The 18673-nt window shown below is 33.4% G+C and overlaps 2 protein-coding genes across 3 annotated transcripts; one reads left to right on the top strand and one right to left on the bottom strand.

The window, feature by feature from the left end:
- LOC126667339 (glutamate decarboxylase-like) lies at positions 1–4102 on the top strand. Its single transcript, XM_050360297.2, is given in 6 exon segments — positions 1–420; positions 591–791; positions 1581–1899; positions 1902–2045; positions 2560–2612; positions 3547–4102. Coding segments are annotated over 6 exon segments (1458 nt in total). The 5' UTR covers positions 1–129; the 3' UTR covers positions 3997–4102.
- Positions 4103–5245: 1143 nt separating this feature from the next.
- LOC126668990 (uncharacterized) lies at positions 5246–17363 on the bottom strand. Of its 2 annotated transcripts, none has more exons than XM_056104519.1 (11): positions 16849–17363; positions 16013–16760; positions 14520–15147; positions 14169–14340; positions 12688–13000; positions 9965–10075; positions 8392–8743; positions 6645–6870; positions 6296–6517; positions 5630–5774; positions 5246–5529 (listed from the first exon to the last, which is right to left on the bottom strand). In XM_056104519.1, the coding sequence occupies exons 1-11, from the start codon at positions 17322–17324 to the stop codon at positions 5518–5520; spliced, it is 3405 nt and encodes a 1134-aa protein (XP_055960494.1). In that variant the 5' UTR covers positions 17325–17363; the 3' UTR covers positions 5246–5517. The 2 variants fall into 2 exon arrangements, with proteins under 2 accessions (XP_055960494.1, XP_050218221.1); XM_050362264.2 differs by having other exon boundaries at positions 5246–5514.
- Positions 17364–18673: the final 1310 nt, after the last annotated feature.

Raw genomic sequence — 18673 nt, 5'->3', positions numbered from 1 at the left:
TTTGAAGCTCCCCCCCCACGAAAACACAACACTCTCATCCTTGTCCGCTTCTTCTTCTTCACCCTCTTTTCACCTTACCAGTTAAATATCATCACCACCGCCGCTAGCATTCGTAATTAAGTGAAAAAGATGGTGATTTCAACGACAAACACAGATTCCGACGAGCTTTTGCACTCCACGTTCGCTTCCAGATATGTCCGCACTCCGGTCCCGAGGTTGAAGATGCCGGAGAACTCCATGCCAAAGGAAGCAGCGTATCAACTGATTCACGACGAGTTAATGTTGGATGGAAATCCACGGCTCAACCTCGCTTCCTTCGTCACAACGTGGATGGAGCCGGAGTGTAACGATCTTATAATGGCTTCCATTAATAAAAATTACGTTGATATGGATGAGTACCCTGTCACCACTGAGCTTCAGGTTTCGTTCATTTCTCTTTTTTTAAACTGCTAAAAAACAGCGAATTACCCACGGAAAAACGATGGATTTCAGCCTTTTACCAACGGACGGAAAAATCTGTTGCTAAAATGCTTTTTTCTAGTAGTTTGTGTGAAGTGTGAATGTATTTTAATGATCTTGGGGTGTTGCAGAATCGATGTGTTAATATGATAGCTCACATGTTCCATGCTCCCGTCGGAGATGACGAAACTGCTGTTGGCGTCGGGACTGTGGGATCGTCGGAGGCGATAATGCTGGCGGGTTTAGCTTTTAAGAGGAAGTGGCAGAAGAAGAGAAAAGCTGAGGGGAAAGCTTGTGATAGACCCAACATTGTCACAGGAGCAAATGTCCAGGTGACTGCTAATTCTAAGTTTTATTATGGATTAACAGGATTTTTTTTTTTATATTTAGTTTTATTTTTTAATTTTATGGTGATTTTGGAGAAAAATAATATTTTTAGGGTGATTTTGTGGATGTGGGTTAACTTAGGTAGACTGCAGCTGCTAATAATAAATATAATAGTAATAATAGAATTGAAAAAAAGAATAGTTGTGATAAAATTGAAATTCAAAGGTTGTGATTCTTTTTGCAAATTTTAATGAAACAATGTGTTTCATACATGGCTGCTACAATATATTTCTGTGTGTGGCTACCTCAACTCAATGTCACCGGATATTTAAACGGTACGTAGTATAATTGCGAAAAAAGAAGGTGGTAAAGATGGTGAATGAAATTGACAACTTATAAATGTCGTAAAAGAATTATAATAATTTCGTGAAGGGTGGTGATTTTGCATGTAAGTAGCCTTTTAATTTTGACATTGTTTTGATACTAATTGAAATTTTGGCATCAAATAGAAAAATGAAATAAAGGCTTATATAAAAAGGGTGGATAGAACTTTAGCTTGCTGATTGATTATTTTTTTGGCAAATTATAATAATGTGATGTATATTTTACTATAATTTTATTAAAAAATGAAATAATTTTGTTATATTAATAATATTATTTAAAAATTCAAATTTACAAGATGGATAATATGTTTTACATAGGCTGGTCTTAGTTACAAATGTTTTAGTTTTTACTTTAGCCCTTTAGTCATCTTTTGTAGTAATATTGAATTTTCCAATCTGAATGTTTCACAGGTCTGCTGGGAGAAATTTGCAAGGTACTTTGAAGTTGAACTGAAGGAAGTGAAGTTAAGAGAGGGCTATTATGTGATGGACCCTGTCAAAGCAGTCGAGATGGTGGACGAGAACACAATCTGCGTCGCAGCTATTTTAGGTTCGACTCTGACCGGAGAGTTTGAAGACGTGAAGCTCCTTTCTCAACTCCTCACCGAAAAGAACGACGAGACTGGTTGGGACACTCCAATCCATGTTGATGCCGCCAGTGGAGGGTTTATTGCTCCTTTTCTTTACCCGGATCTCGAGTGGGATTTCCGTTTGCCTTTGGTGAAGAGCATCAAAGCGGTCACAAGTATGGTCTTGTTTACGCCGGTGTTGGTTGGGTTGTATGGAGAACCAAGGAAGACTTACCGGAGGAGCTTATTTTCCACATCAACTATCTAGGATCTGATCAACCTACTTTCACACTCAACTTTTCAAAAGGTGAAAAAGGGATGACTTTAATTTCATTAATATCATTTATATTTCAATTTAATGCTAAAATTTCAATTTGTATTAAAGTGGTTTTAAAAAATTGTTTGCGATTACAGATACTTCTCAATAGTTTTTTAAATTATCGGGAAGGGGAATTGTTTACGCTTGTGGAAAGATTTGATTGATCTTACCACTTGAGTTATAGCTCATTAGTACTTTTAATATTTGGTATAGTGATTGGATGAAGTTTATTTTTAAAATATGATGTCATGTTATGTCATTTTCTATCGTGACGTCTTACATAGCACTATATTCTTATAATATGGTGCTACCGACTACAATACAGATTTTTTTATTTGAAAAATTTAAAGTATTTCCGTTTAAAATAAAATTAAGTGAATCAGTTTTTAGTATCGAATTAAAGGTTAATATAATTTTTTTATTGTTGTCTAACTAACCGTTTATTTGATTGGTTATTACATATTTATAAAACATGCCACTAATATTGTTTCTTTTTTGGCAGGATCTAGTCAAATAATTGCTCAATATTATCAGTTTATAAGGCTTGGCTTTGAGGTAAATCACAAGTTGCTATCTTTTTTATGGTCAGTAATTTCATTAAATTGATACTTTTGCAAAATCATTTTCTCTGCTGATGCATTAACACTTTGACAATTTGGTCCTCACTTTAGTTTTAGCCTTATATGCTAGAGGTAATAATAGAGTTGAAGGAAAGGACTATATTTTCCAATCTAGGAAAAAATAATTTTAAGTTTTTTGATTTATGGTTATTTGAAGTTTGCAAAATAGAATGACGAACGGTATAGTCAGATATGAACAGAATGAAATATATAATTATAATCTGGTCTTTTTTATAAATATTATCATTGAATCCTCTTGGTGCCAAAGAAATCGAAAAAGAGAAATTAAAGGCAGATATCCAAGTCCTTAAAAAACATCAGAAACCAAAAAATATTTCTACTGATGCAACAGGTTCATTACACTGCTTTTCTTTCCTATACCCGCTTTCGCTTTACCTTCTACCCGAAATAACCATCTAAATAAACTCAAATTGTCTATCGAACACGAGCTTATAAGTTTTTGGTCTTGAAAAAAATTATTTAATAAAGACTTGGAAAGGGTAAGTTTTCAAATATATATACCTCTATCGGAATATCTTCATCCTCAATAGAATCGACTAATCAAGATACAAGAAGCCTTTTTAACTATGATACTATGATCGATCCAATCCAAAGAATATGCATAGTCTTGACATGGTCAAATTGATACATAATCTTCATCATCTAGTCTATTAAAATTTAAATTAAGAGAAGTGTTGAGCACTGGAATGGGATAGGGTCAACAAATTTAAAGTAGAGTCAGCAGTTCTTGATTTCCCTGCAGATTTAACGAGTAAAAGTTGGTATTTACAAAATCTATTTTGCATGCTATGCTAGAATACTTAATTTCTCTTAAATTTCATGATTGTTTTATGGTTAACTTGTACTAGGGCTATAAAAAAATAATTGAAAACTGCATGGAAAACGCGAAAGTACTGAAAGAAGGACTCGAGAAAACAGGTCGGTTCGACATCATCTCGAAGGATGTCGGGGTTCCCCTTGTAGCATTCTCTTTGAAAGACAACAGTCAGTTCAATGTGTTTCAGTTGTCTGAGTCTCTCAGAAGGTTTGGCTGGATTATTCCAGCTTACACAATGCCTCCTGATGCCAACCATATCGCTGTACTTCGGGTTGTTGTGAGGGAGGATTTCAGCCGCGGCTTGGCGGAGCGACTCGTCTCGAACATGAAACAAGTTCTGGAAGAAATGGAGTCACTTTATAGTCAAGTTACAACTAAAGGTGCCATTGTCAAGAAAGATAGCAGTGAGAGGGAGATAGAGGAAAAGGTAACTAAATATTGGCGGCGGCTCGCAGATGGCCGGAGTCTCGGAGCTTGCTAGAGACATCATCTGACTTCAGTCAGCAGTCGAGTATTGTATGTATATATAGAATCCTTTGTACTATTCTCTTGTGAATTGTCATATATTTGTAACACTTCTAAAGTGTGGTGACATTATATAACAAATGAAATTAATAAAATTTATTTTTTAAAAACAAATGAGTTTAAAATTTATTTATTTAATATATAATTAAAATCAAATTTAACTATAATTTAAAATTGAAGTAAATCTATAAGAGTTTCAATTATTTTATATAATAATATGTTTTTCCAAAGAATAAATATTTATTTTAAGACTCAAATAATTAAAAGATTTATATAAATTAATGAAATTAGTGCATATAGATATTTATGGTTTAGAAAAAGGTTAACCAACATTGACATATCAAAATATACTATAAATTTTTATTTTTTCATATAATGGTAATGGTAAAAGTTTCAATTTTATGAAATAAAAGATATAAAAATATTATCAAAGTTAAGAGTCTAAATAAGAGTATCATTTTAATAATAATTGTACAAAATTTATATTTAAATTTTAGTATACTTGTAAACAAAATGATTGTTTATAATTTTCTTGAATTTTATACTATGCTTAATATATTTACTTATTAATTTTTTTAAAATAAAAAAATTATAGTTGGATGTATCTAAGAATAAAGTATTTTTAACAATTGATCTTGTTACTTAACAATAAGAAAAATATTATTTTTATACTTAAATTAATCTATTAAATTCATTTTGTATATTTTAGGAAATACTATGAAATTTATAATAAGTTGGTATAAATAGCTATTGATAACAAAGCTTTTTTTTACTTTCATATGTTCATTAACTTAAAAATTTAAATAATTATTATTTCTAATTTAAAATAACTTTTATTTTGAATTTAATACAAAAACAAATATATATTAAATAAGCTCAAAGATAACCATATCAATTTGTAAAAAAATATTCAATTTTATTCTTTTCTTAAAGTTGATGCAGTTACATAAACCTTTTCTTCTAGCAAGTGACTTTCACACATGATGGAGGTACATGAACGTAAAAAAAATATAAAATTTAAGTGTTTAAAAAGATTATCACATAAGTGCGGGTGTGCGAGTGACCAGAAGGCTAAAATTCAGATGTATAAATATTCATTTAGCTTTTGTAGTTTATGTGTCTTGTAGAGGCGGTTCCCTTAATTTTTAGATGTTTTGTTGTTGGAGCGGTTTGCCACATAAGCTTCGAACAGTCGGAAAACAGTATTGGAGAAGAATAAAGTTGAACAGTCGGAAAAACATGAACAGTCAAAAAATTTATACGTCCGTTGCATTTCACTATATACATTTTACATGTACCCTTTATCTAATAATTTTCTGAAATTTTTAAAAAATAAAACACTTTGCATAGCCAACCTTGTCTTGTAAGGAACAGCTGTATGACTCGGAACAGCTTGTGACTAGCGCAAGGTACCATCTTCGACCTGTTGGGGGTGGTCAGTTGATGCCAGTCCGACAAGCGAGGTCTCTCATTTCTATCATCCAAATAACTAGAACAGTATCAACATCCAAAATTCTGTTTAATGCCCGCCAAAGAATTATCAAATACAACTTTGAAATGCAACCACAATTATAAGTTTATGATGATACCAGCTCGTCTTGCAACAGAATTTCGTATATGTCAGTCTTTAGGTTCAGTTCCTTATCTCGCATCACTTCTTGGAGATCAGATAACTCTTTTGCAGATAGGATGGAGTTCAATTTTAAGAAACCATCCAGCCATAGTTTTTTAGACCTGAAAAAGATGGATCCAAGAAGAAACAATCGAGCCAATAACAAAAAAGATCACCAGCACCTACATTATACAGAAACTTATGGAGTGCTATATTTTCTTATTCCGTTTCCATTTCCGAGAACACTTAATATTTTCAACACGTTCTTAAAAAAAACTTATTTTATTGTTTCCCATTTCATTGTTTCTCATTTCAGCATTTCTGCTTTGAACAGCATAGCCCGCACTCATCAAGTATTACGGAGAGTCATTTTCATACCAGATATTATTTATTCAATTACTGATCTCAGATCAGTGATTACTGAGAAGACATTGCACAACCTATTGAAGACCATGTCTTGTGGAAAAAAGAAATTGGTATCTATTTCAGTGGGTTATATTACCAATTGAAGTTTGAATACCACAATTTTAAATTAAATCTTAAATTAAATCTGAAAATGACAATATGAGCCAATTTCTCTGATTAATCAGCATAAATTGTGTGAGTAAGAAGTATCACATTCAAAACTTGATCAGGCTCTTACCAGGGACAGGCATGAATAGCTCGGAAGAACACACGCCTAGCAGCAGAAGGATTGTGTGCTACGTCAATTTCATAAGCAACATACATACGCCAGAGAATGACGGATTTGCACAAGCTGTCATTTGCCAGTGCTCTTTCAAACAATGCATGAATTCTATGTTGGGAGCCTCCTTTGCTCATCTCAAACGACAATGCAAAAATCCAAACAACAACGGAAGGTTTCCTAACAATATGAAAAGCATCAAATTGAATTAGTTTATCCAGCTTATACCAACTTTAAAAAGGAAATACATAGACTAGACAGTAGAATGACACTAAGAATTAAAAGAAAAATAAATGAACTATGTCACCTGTGACCGTACTCATCAAACATCAAGCGTAAATTGTTTGGTGTTTTATAAAGATTCCCGATCTCAACTAACGCCTTGAATAGTTCAGGGCTACAAGGATATATTTGTAGCCCCTGCGAGATGGATTCCCATAATTTTGATAAGCTTGATTGCTTATGATGTTTAAGAAGCATCCTCGTATAATAGTTGAACAAAATTTCAAGCTGATAACTGTGCCGTCTTCTTTCTGCAGGTTATAAACAATGTATTACTCCCAAGAAAAGAGCAACCAACGTGAAAAAGAGAGTAGAAAAGGCCTGTCTCATTTCCCCATCCATATCAAAATATCTCAGATGAATGCTTATGAACTTAAAGAAAAAAGAAAAAAAAAACAGAAATAGGAAAAAGAGATGAGCATGATGATACAGCCAGTAAAAAATTGTAGTTAAGACTAATGAGATGGAGACTATCATTTTATTTTTATTTTTTTATTTTATTTATGCTTATTACTGTTGATTTAAAATTTGAAAGTTTTAATCCTTTTAGAGATGGAAATATAAGTTCTGATAATCACATATGTAAACTGAGTTATTTTACAAATATTTATTTAAATCAACTAAAACTGCAAACTTCATGTTGGTTGCTTGTTTTCAGCTTGTTTCAACTTCATTCCGGGGACACGGGTCTAAAACATAAATAAACCTGACAGTACCATAATTAATGTATTTCATCACACCAGATGAGTCAAAACACAATGTGGAAGACACTAATAAGTAATCACATTAAAAAAAACATACCCACGCTCATGGTGCTGTTTCGATTGCGATTAGTTTCCAATATTGTATACACATGATATTTAATTAAAACATCTTGGTCATAGTCATCAAATTCGCTTGATTTGTTAATCCTTTTGACAATTTAAACAAATACACCCTTATTTCTATGTTAAGAAAAGACTCACTATACTTCTGTCCTTGGTTTACATGTTTGCTTGTGCTTGTATGATCCAGACAAGAAAGAAATCGGAAAAAAGAAGCAGCAAAATTCAGAATTCCAGAATTTCCGTCTAATATTTATTATTTCACCACCTAAAGGTTATTTCTAAATTACCAGCTTTGCTTGATCGGTATTTTACTAGTCTTTTATTTTATTAAAATCCTATTGAGTCTTTACTGGCTTAAAATTTTCCAAATTGGCATTAGTTTAATTTTCTTACAGTTCAAAAACAAAATTTCCTAGTCTAGGATAAGTGAATTTAGTCACAGCAGTATTAGATTATTAGTGCTTCTTTTTACCATAGAAATACTTAAGGTTGTAACTTTTTCAGACTTTAGAGAATTAATAAAGCTTCAGAATTGTGCTGCTTCGTATTGTGTTGACTGTTGAGTCTATTCACTAACCCTACTTACTTTGTAACCTTTCAGGGTGTGATTTTTAGAAGAATTTTCTGTTTTTTTGGTAACTTTCTTACTTTTTAGATATGAATCTTATGACTATTCATAGATTTTATCCTAACAAAACAATTAGCTTCCATGAATCTGCCTATAGGATAATTCACACCAAGCTTCCCTGCATCATTGTCAGGTCCTTCTATGAATTGACACCCATCGAAATATGATTCAAATATACATATGATGGCTCCGAGAGATCAACAGCTACATTAATTACAGATATTGAACTCAAATGACTATCTTGTCATGGAACAACTTTCTTGCGCTAGAAGAGAACAAAAAGGATGCAAAGAGAAATCATGGTTATGGTCACTAACCTGGAAGTACCATTTTAAAAGCTTCATCCAGCACTTTAACACCTGCGTCGAACCCGGTTGTTAACTCTTCAAACAATGCTGCTGAACAGACCAGTGCAGTAGATTGATCATTTACAACACCGTGCAACCATGTTGATTGTACTGTTTTCATTCTTTCTTTAAAACCTTGATGTGCCCTTAACATTTGCAAGCTTGATGGTTTAGTTTCAAACGGGCTATACTTTGCTCCACTTCCTAAGCACGACAAAATATGCAGTGCACGAGAAAATGATTCTTGGGTATCACCACATACACTGGCAAGTTCTACTTCAGCATACCAGAAATATAAAAGAGGAGCATTTGACTGTAAATGCTGTAAATTAAAATGTAAGAAGAATTAATATGCTATAAATTATTCAATCAACACAAACAGTCAAAGGAAGACTATAAGTTGATTATTTCTGACTTGTACTTTATGATGTAATCCAAGTATCAGTCATCCACAACAATGACAAGATTAATAATAACATGAATAACTTATAGCAGTCAACAAAGCAAGATAATTAGGCATATGAAATTCAATATGAATTGGGATCATAAGGTATGTATTGAAGTTGGTTTGCTCAAGTTCATTCACTCGAAATGCATAGTGCTACTGCCAATTTCTGCACATGCGCGAATAATAAACTTATGTGCATTGAGATATTAAGATTTTAAGCACCCTACCATTACATCTTATGATTTAAAATCAAAGCAGAACTTAGCACCATAACAGTTAAACCCAATGATCCAATAGTAAACGCATGAAAGAACAAAATAACAAATTTCGGGATACAAGTTAGAAACTACTTTCTAATTATGTAGCAACTTGATATACCACAAAGCATAGATGAATGATCTTAAGCTGAGTGAAACATTTTCATAAAAAAGCAGTTCCTCATTTTTCAAGGAGCACATGGTGCTGGGTCCATTGTAGAATCTAAGAAAATAAGAATGACACTGAAGTAGAATCTTAGTTCTCACACCCAATATAATACATAAATGAAATCCAAGTAAAACTCGAAAATTACAGCATTATATAGAAAATTACAAAATAAGAGTTCATAAAAAAAAACCAACCAAAACATAATTACTTTCTTAAGAAGCCCACCACTAAAAGAAAATATCTAACAATAAGAAACCCTTCTTTCCAAGAAAAAATATGGGACTTCACCTCAGATACCGCTTGTGTGGAGGCATTAAACAACAAAAATCTTGTATAAAAGATAAGTAAAAATCAAAAGAATCAAAATAAGAAACATATAAAAAAGTTCAAAATTCACCACCAGTGATGGAAGGAGGGGGGAGGCATGGGAGTGTTATGGCCCCCTCAAAAATTTCAAAATTGTTAAAATTAGCATTAAATTTCTAAATATTTTACAATGAAACCCGCTCTAATTTTTAAAATTATCTACTTCATATATTACATATTATAATTTGGCCCTGTATGTTGAAGTCCTGACTCCGTCACTATCCACCACTGTCAGCAAAAAATACCAACAAAGTACGGGCTTAATTAATAAATATTTTTCAAAAAATAATTAAAAAGATTTACCGGTGGAAGCGCTTCAATCAATGATAATGCCATGTCAAAAATTCTTCTTGCATGAGCAATATTACCAGAAGCAGCTTCTCGTTGTGCATAAACTCCACACAGCAACACATCCTGTGACAAGGACATATTTCATTCAAACCAAAGGGCTCTTTCTATTTCAATTCCTAAAATACAAATATCCAAGAACACTTCCTGGCAAAGAACTAAAAAATGATATATTCTCATTGGAACAAGTTACAGTGTTTACAGAATAATTAGCCAGCCAAAATCTGTCTAGTGGATGAAGATGAACTGAAGCTAATCATTCTGCATACTGTTTTCATAATAGTTAAGAATGTCATGATGAGTGAGGGATGTGCCTATGAGAGTAGCAAAAATTCTGCCTCGGAAAATCCATTCTTCTCTATTTTTTGCTAATCCAATGGCAAGAACAAGTTACAAAAAGGGTGATACTACTCGGTCCCTGGTGATTTGTTTGGAAGGAACACAAAATACATAAAGGAAAGATTTAAGTAGTTTCAGTTTTCCTTCAAAAAGAAAAAGTAGTTTCAGTTTAAGAAAAATAAACAGAACTATGGCATGCCTTTAGTTGCATGATTTAGAGTAATCTCAGTCATCAGTTTGATACTATCGTATAAGCCATATGGACCAAAAAAGGCTGGGAAGATTTTAATTTAAGCACATATTAGCTTATAAAACAAAAGCATTTTGATAATCTAAGACGAGCCCATATATGTTATGGCCTTATTCTATATTTAGTTGATTCCAGGAGAAGAAGAATCAGCAATTACCTTAGTTGTCAGATTATTATTTAATAGCTATTTAGTAGTATTATGTTTCTTATTTAGTATTATTATGTTTCCTAGTTATATTCTAATTAGGAATCTTCTTTTATTTCCTAGTTCTATTAGGAGTCTTGCTACTCAAGACTAGTTGTATTATAAATAGCTGTTTCAGCTTATTAATAAAGACAACCAGAAAATTATAAACAACTCAGATAGGCAACTCTCTCTAACGAGTTCCCGGATAGGCAGCTCTCCGTTTGAGCTCCAACAATCACCATAGCTCGAAAACGTAACAAGTCAAGTACAGGACAACCTTCAAACGAAGGTCATCGCCCTGTGACTCGATCCATATCAACGGGTCATAACAATTTGGTATCAGAGCCAACAGTCATGGGGGATACACATGCTCAGATGGAACAACTTTTGGAGATGATGAGCAAACTGTCAGCAGATCACGCAGCCCTATCTGCACGTGTTGATGCCATGTCTCAGCAAAAGGAAGAAACAATCAGAAAAGAGAAGGATGTGGAGGATAGTAGCAGTCAGGTTCATGGTTCCAAGCAAACTTTAAATTCATCTAGTAAAGAAGGAAAAAGTGGGGCTGTTCCGCGGTATACAAAGCTGGAATTTCCCACCTACAACGGCAAGGAAGACCCTCTTGGATGGCTTACCCGTTGCGAGCAGTTTTTTGTTCACCAGAATACTCCACAAGAAGAATGGATCAGGTTAGCTTCGTTTCATCTAACAGGGACTGCGCAGTTATGGTTTGTGCATTTGGAGAAGGCAAACCCGTACTTAACATGGGATGAATTCAAGAAATTTTGCAATATGCGGTTTGGTCCGCCAGTTCGAAGTAATCCAGTCGGAGATTTAATCTCCCTTCGACAAAAAGGCACGGTGGAAGAGTATCTTGAAAAATTTCAAGGATTGTTAGCTCGAACGAAATCCATAATCCCAGAACATCAAGTAGCAATCATGATGGCTGGGTTATCAGACAGATTGCAAATCGATGTTGAATTGGCTAAACCGGAGAATTTAGAGGAAGCTATGAGTCTTGCTCGAGCTTTTGAGAGACGTTTACAACTAGAAAAAGATTCTGAAAATCAAAAATCATGGGCACAGGCAGCTGCTACAAAAACAATTGCAAGTGGGAGCGTTTCAACTCTTCCTCATTTTATCAAAAAACTAAGTAGTGCAGAGATGGCAGAAAGGAGAGCCAAAGGTCTTTGTTACAATTGTGATGAAATATTTTCACCACGCCATCAATGTAAAAGGTTGTTTTGGATTGAGGTTGCTATTTCAGAGGAAGATGCAAACACTGGTAATGACGACGACCATGCTAGAGATCCTAAAATGCCAACCATTTGAGCTTGAGGGCAAGCTCGATTTGGAGGAGGGGAGTGATGTTATGGCCTTATTCTATATTTAGTTGATTCCAGGAGAAGAAGAATCAGCAATTACCTTAGTTGTCAGATTATTATTTAATAGCTATTTAGTAGTATTATGTTTCTTATTTAGTATTATTATGTTTCCTAGTTATATTCTAATTAGGAATCTTCTTTTATTTCCTAGTTCTATTAGGAGTCTTGCTACTCAAGACTAGTTGTATTATAAATAGCTGTTTCAGCTTATTAATAAAGACAACCAGAAAATTATAAACAACTCAGATAGGCAACTCTCTCTAACGAGTTCCCGGATAGGCAGCTCTCCGTTTGAGCTCCAACAATCACCATAGCTCGAAAACGTAACAAGTCAAGTACAGGACAACCTTCAAACGAAGGTCATCGCCCTGTGACTCGATCCATATCAACGGGTCATAACAATATATTCGTAACTAATTCAAGAAAATGACATGTTTTACTATTTTTTTCTTCTTTAATGTATCTGGCTTTTCAGATTCTGTTTTATTACAAGAGAACCAAACAGTGGAAAACATACCTGTCTATCACTTTTTAGCAGGGACTTAGCAAGAGATCTGCAAGGGGTAGAGGAGTCCGTCCTTGTAGCAGACAACTCTTCAGCAACAAGAGCAGCTTGTTCCAATTTGTGATTACGTGGAAAAGCAGTTAGACATAGCAAGATAGCATTCCGAAGAAATTTCATTATATCGCTTCGCTTAGAAGTGTCAACAGTGTTACCCAAAAGGAATACCGGATCATTACAGATTAAAGTCAAATGCTTTAACATGGAATCTGGCAGCACGTCTAAGCTAAGGATTTTGTCAGTCCAACTTAAACTGTTTGTGCAAATCCTGATAGAAAAAATTCACTAGATAAGTTGGTAAGAAGATTATGAGCTGAAACAATGCATAAGAGTTTGTCGACCACAACAAGCAGACAAAGCACATCATATTACTCTATTTCCTATTGTGAAATAATCTAGATTCAATATCAATCAATAACTGAACTGGAAAATAAATCAATCAATAATATATGCAAGTAAAACATACCAACTATACATTATACTACGGCTATTAATGTCGGCACTAGTATGATAACACTTTACCAATGAAATCTCTCGTTTCCCATTATACATATGACATAACCCAAAAGGCAAGTCAAAGTCCAATAACCGGCTTGTATTTGATAAATGGAGGCAGCTAAATAAGCAAGGACCAACAGGTCGGAAAGAAGCCATCAACGAGCAGAGGCGAGGTAGTATAAATCTCAAAGTGGTCAGACACAACCCTAGAAAAGGAGTGAAAATCCTAAATGACTTGTGTGAACAGTTGTATTTATGGACAGAAAATATGATAGTTACAATCTAGTAAGGCGGGTTCTACATGCATAGTTGGTCATATAGATATAACATGGCACCAGACATCCTAGAAACTAAAGTCAGCATCGCGACTTCTGAGCATAGTAGCCTACTGTAGACTCTCGGCACTGATGTCCACCACGCCAAACATTTCTACCTTATTCTATTTAGTCGAATTACATCTAAGAGAAAAAGCAAATAACTGCCCATAAAAAAGTCATATTAAAATTGATATACTAACAAATGATTCTAAATAACCCTGCTAAATTCCAAACCAAAAATAGATCTGAGACGTACAAACGCATTTCTAGCCAATTGTAGCGGCATCCAGGAACCAAGAGAACAGTAAAAAAAATAGAGATTAACTAGTTCTTGAACTCTACCTAAGTTCTAATTCATTTTTCTTTGTGGTTGCTATGTATTCCCATTAACTATATCCATTACATTAAGCAAGTCAATGACCCATGTCAGTGAATTTCAAATGGAGAACACACAAGGGACCTGATAACATATTAGTAACATACAATTCACACATCACATAATCAGTAATCTCTTATAGTTGAGAATGTTTAGATTTAAACAAAAAATGAAATAAGATGGTGTCTTTGTATAGGAATGATCTGACTAGCTAATTATGGGAAAGAGAGAGAAAGAAGTGTTACCACTGTGACATATCACCACCAAAAAATTCGATAAACTGCGATAAAAGAGATAAGCGGGCTTCTTCTGAGCTTAATGAAAACAGAAATTCACTGACATCTTCAAATAATATGACTCTTAGAATTTGTTCATCAGCTTCTCTGTCTGGTGTCTCAATACTCAATGAGTTCATGTCTGTTGAATCAAATATTGTAGAGATACATGAGTAACCATGAAGAAGAAACTACAGTTACACATTCATAAGTTCAAGAAATAAAGTAAGGCTTTGCTATAGACAAATATACAATTGCACATTCATAAGTTTAAGTAACAAAGTAAGGCTTTGCTATAGACAAATATAGACAGAGACAGACCGTCTGTTGTTCCATGTACAGGCATCCATTGGCTACAATCTCTCAGCGACTCTTCTTCAGACCATCTAATCCAGGTTGAAGTGTCTTTCACCTCACTACTAGGGCCAGCATCTACATCAATACCAAGCTCTTTTAGCAATAATTCTGTATCATCTTCTTGCATGATCTCTTCATCCTCAGATTCCTCTAGTAATCCCTCAGCGACATTATTGTTGCTGCTTAAAGTTATTGGAGTTTCATCAGTTTCCATGTGTGTGGATTTTGGTTCTGACCAGCCAGTCCAACCACCTCTCTCATCATCAAGTGAAGTCTCCTCTTTCATAATCCTTTGTCTATTTTCCTCCTCTTTCTCTAACCACAAGGACCAACCAGTGGCCCCCTCTTCTCCAATTCTTGGACCATTTCCATTCCAAAAGTGCTCAAATAATCTCAATTTACTGTGCTCATTTAGGAGTAAAGAAGGACAAAACAAACTAAATTCAATTTCAGCTTGAAATAGAGCAGTGGCCAACTCCTGGTGTCCTGCCTGCCACTCAAACCGACAGAGACTAAGAAAGACATTGACCAGTCCTAGTTCTAGCTCTACTGTATCCAGATCCTTAGAAGAGGGTTTTGTATTTTGATGAACCTGAGTTAAAAATAAACAAATAAATACGAGAAAAAATAGCAGCACTAAGCATATTACCGATATTATGTATTCAAATTTAAAACTGTCAAAAAAATGAAGAAACTACAATAAGCTTCTACTTGAAAAAGAAAAACAACACAACAGAAAAGGCAATAATGCATTGATTTTTCATAAATCATCTTATTTTCAGCAAATTATCCAACAAATTGCACTTCACCTTGATAGTTTAGTTTCAAATATGGATTTAGTCTCTTTTGTTTGCAGGAAAAACATTTTTTAGAAAACATATTCTCGAGAAAACATTTTTTTGAAAACATTATATATAAAACATATTCTGACGTCTAGAGTGCATTAGGAACCGCAACTTTTTCTATGATAACCTTCAGAGTTTGTTTGTTTGTTTTAAAGAACCTTCATAGTTTCATTAAAAAGTGCTGTGAAAAACATGAAAGAATTGCAGTAGTTATCCAGATATGATAGGAGATAGTTGGTAACTAATAAACACAAACTATATAGGCTATTTCCATCATTACAACATGCAGAAAAATTAAAAATACTTTTATGAAAAGAAAAGGTTATGATCCAAATGTCCTATGGTTGTTTCGACTTGTAAAACACTTTTTTAGCAGTTTCAGTGGTGTAGCAAATAGTAATAGAGAATACATAATGATATCTCTATGTGATTTTTAAAGATGTTCATGAGCAAAAATGTATGCACATTCGTAATGGTCAAGACAAATAAAGTATGACATTTCAAGTTTTCAACAATATGCAATGTGGCGGCACATTGTAAAAATACTGCCTTAAAATCTCATAAAGATAGTCATGATTGCCAACACAATAAGAAAAAAAATTGAAATAGAACCTGCCTAAGCTGCTTATTGCACGCAGAAGAAAGAGCTTGAATTGCATGTGCATACATTTTTCTCATTTCCGAAACCTTGAATCTAGAAAATTCCCCTTGAAAAATACGCAAATACTCTCTCCACAGCTTGGCACTACCGTAATGGGTCAAAAGTACTTTTTCCCATCTTCCAATTAATACATCAGTGCTATCCCTGTTCTGATAAGCCTTCAAAAGAGCAAGTAACAGTTCCTCATTATCAAGATTAAGCTCAACAGCTTTTTCCAATATGCTAACCTTCTTCTCAAGCAACTGCAACCGAACCCCTTTTTGCGGTTGCATACTAGCAACCTTATCTTGAAACTCCGCAAAATCTAACCATAACTTCTCATCATAAGGACGCTCTCTCGTTAACACATTAAACTCCCGTGTCTTACGCATCAATTCATCCTCCCACGACTCTTCAACAAATGAAGAAGCAGCTTCTTTGGATACCACTTCAGTATCCGAAAACGGAATAAAATCATCAGAATCAACAACTACAGGATGTCTAGGAGCATGAAACCGAAGACGTTTAAAGTTTTTATGAAATTCTAAGGCTCCATTCTTCGCAGACCAATAACGACCATTCGATTTAAGTTTAACGTCGAGTCCATCAATATCACCATCTCTATCAAAAATCGAACTCTTCTTCTTATTCGAAAGGTATATTCCATGGGCAGATAACAGTTTTGCAGGGTTAAAAGGTCTATAGCGAGGGACATTCATTCTACATATAATGCATTGAATTAATCATATTTTTAACATAGCTTTAATAATTAAGAAAATAAGGAAATTAAAATTAATTACAATTCTACCTGTAAAGAGAGCCGTAGACTAAATTATCAGCGTCTCCATGAGAATCAAAGTAGTAATCCTTAGTATGTTTCGAATGTGTAACCCTAACATCATCATTAGAACTTTTCTTCTTGTTTCTTCTCCGTTTTACCCTTGTCTTGCTACTCTTTTTACTCCCACTGCCACTATCAGAATCAGAAGCTTTCGTTTCTTCTTCTTCTTCTTCTATTAGCTGATAGGAAGTGGAGGGTTTAACATTGGAATTATGCGGTTCTTCCTCTTCTTCTTCTTGGTCTGATTCGGTTAGGGTTTGGTGATCTTTTCGGAGAGCTGAAACGGCGTCCTTTATGACGGAGAGGTTGGTGGTGAAGCTGGTGTTGCAGAGCCAATTAGGTGCTGAAGTTTGCTGGATAGTATCGGCTGTTGAGACGCCAAATAAATTGAACATTGAAGAAGATGAAGTGTTTGGTTCGTCTTTTTCTGGTTCTTTCTCCATTTGCAATCGGAAAAATGGTTGACGGAGAGCTTCCTGTGCTGTTCGGTTTTTTATTTATAAGATCCTTCTAATTTTTTTTCCTTGGGTTAAGGTACAAAAATAACCTTAATGTTTACTTTGTGGTTCACCTGGCCCCCTAATGTTTTTTGGGTCTCGAAAATGAGTCAAATGTTACCAAAGTGGAACAAATCGTTCTATTCAATTGCATTTTTTGTGTCCTAAACTTTTAATTTTATAAATTTTAAATTCCTTCTCTTTATGAAAATAATTTTTAAGTCGTTATTCTTGCCGAGTTGATAACATAAAGCATGGTTTAACCGAGAATTAAAGACTAATCAGGTTGAATTCTATCCTGATATTTGAATTTTTGGTTTAACTGTTTCGAATAGATAAAACCATAAAGAACAAAAAAAAGTAAAAACTGGTTAAACCTTCAAATTCCTCAAGCAGGATTAGTACGATTACTTAGATTTTTCGAGCTTCCATGTATAATGTATTGAGGTTTTTACATGTATATCTAAAAAATATATCAGCAAAAAGCACCTTTATAAAAAAAAAAAAGCTAAAAAAAATTCTTCAGATTTTTTTATTTTTATGATATCTCTCCTTACATTTATGTTTTTACTCCAACTTGGTAAGGGGTCAAATTGATATTTTAACCAGTTAAAGCGGGTCAATTTGGTATTTTTTTTTCATTTAACCAAAATGTGATCAAAGTTTTAATCAATAAAAATGGGTCAAATTGATATTTTTACATTAAATTTAAATATGATTAAAATAGTAATTTAATTGTGATCAAAGTTTTTTTTTTATTTATCAATTTTATATGCAGCTTCAGACTAATACGAAATCATTAGGAAAATGTCATAAAATTCATAGGAAATAAGAATGAAAATTATTTAAAATCAATCTATATTTAAAAAAAAATTCATATGAAACTCAATTTAAATGATTTGAAATTTTATGAAATTTATATAAAATTTCTAAGGAATTCTTATGAGATTTATATAAAAATTTGTGAGAAATTCTTATGAAATTAATATAAAATTTGTGAAAATAATATTATGAAATCTTATAGAACTCATTAAATTTTAAAATAAACTGATTTAACAATTTTATTTCATTAGTTATAAGATATAACAATTTTTATAACATTTTCATGAGGTAAAAGACGGGCATTTTCACAACAATTTCCTAGTATTTGAATAATAGTGACATAGCTTTTTGCATGATCATTTCATAAAAAGTAATAAATAAATAAATATGATGAGACATTTAAAAAAAAAAGTATTTTTACGAGTCTTTCATAAAAAATTATAAATATAAGCTAAAATAAAATTTCTATTAAT

Source organism: Mercurialis annua, linkage group LG2 (assembly GCF_937616625.2).
Source record: "Mercurialis annua linkage group LG2, ddMerAnnu1.2, whole genome shotgun sequence".
Classification (NCBI taxonomy): domain Eukaryota; kingdom Viridiplantae; phylum Streptophyta; class Magnoliopsida; order Malpighiales; family Euphorbiaceae; genus Mercurialis; species Mercurialis annua.
This window is presented reverse-complemented; position numbering and strand designations above follow the sequence as displayed.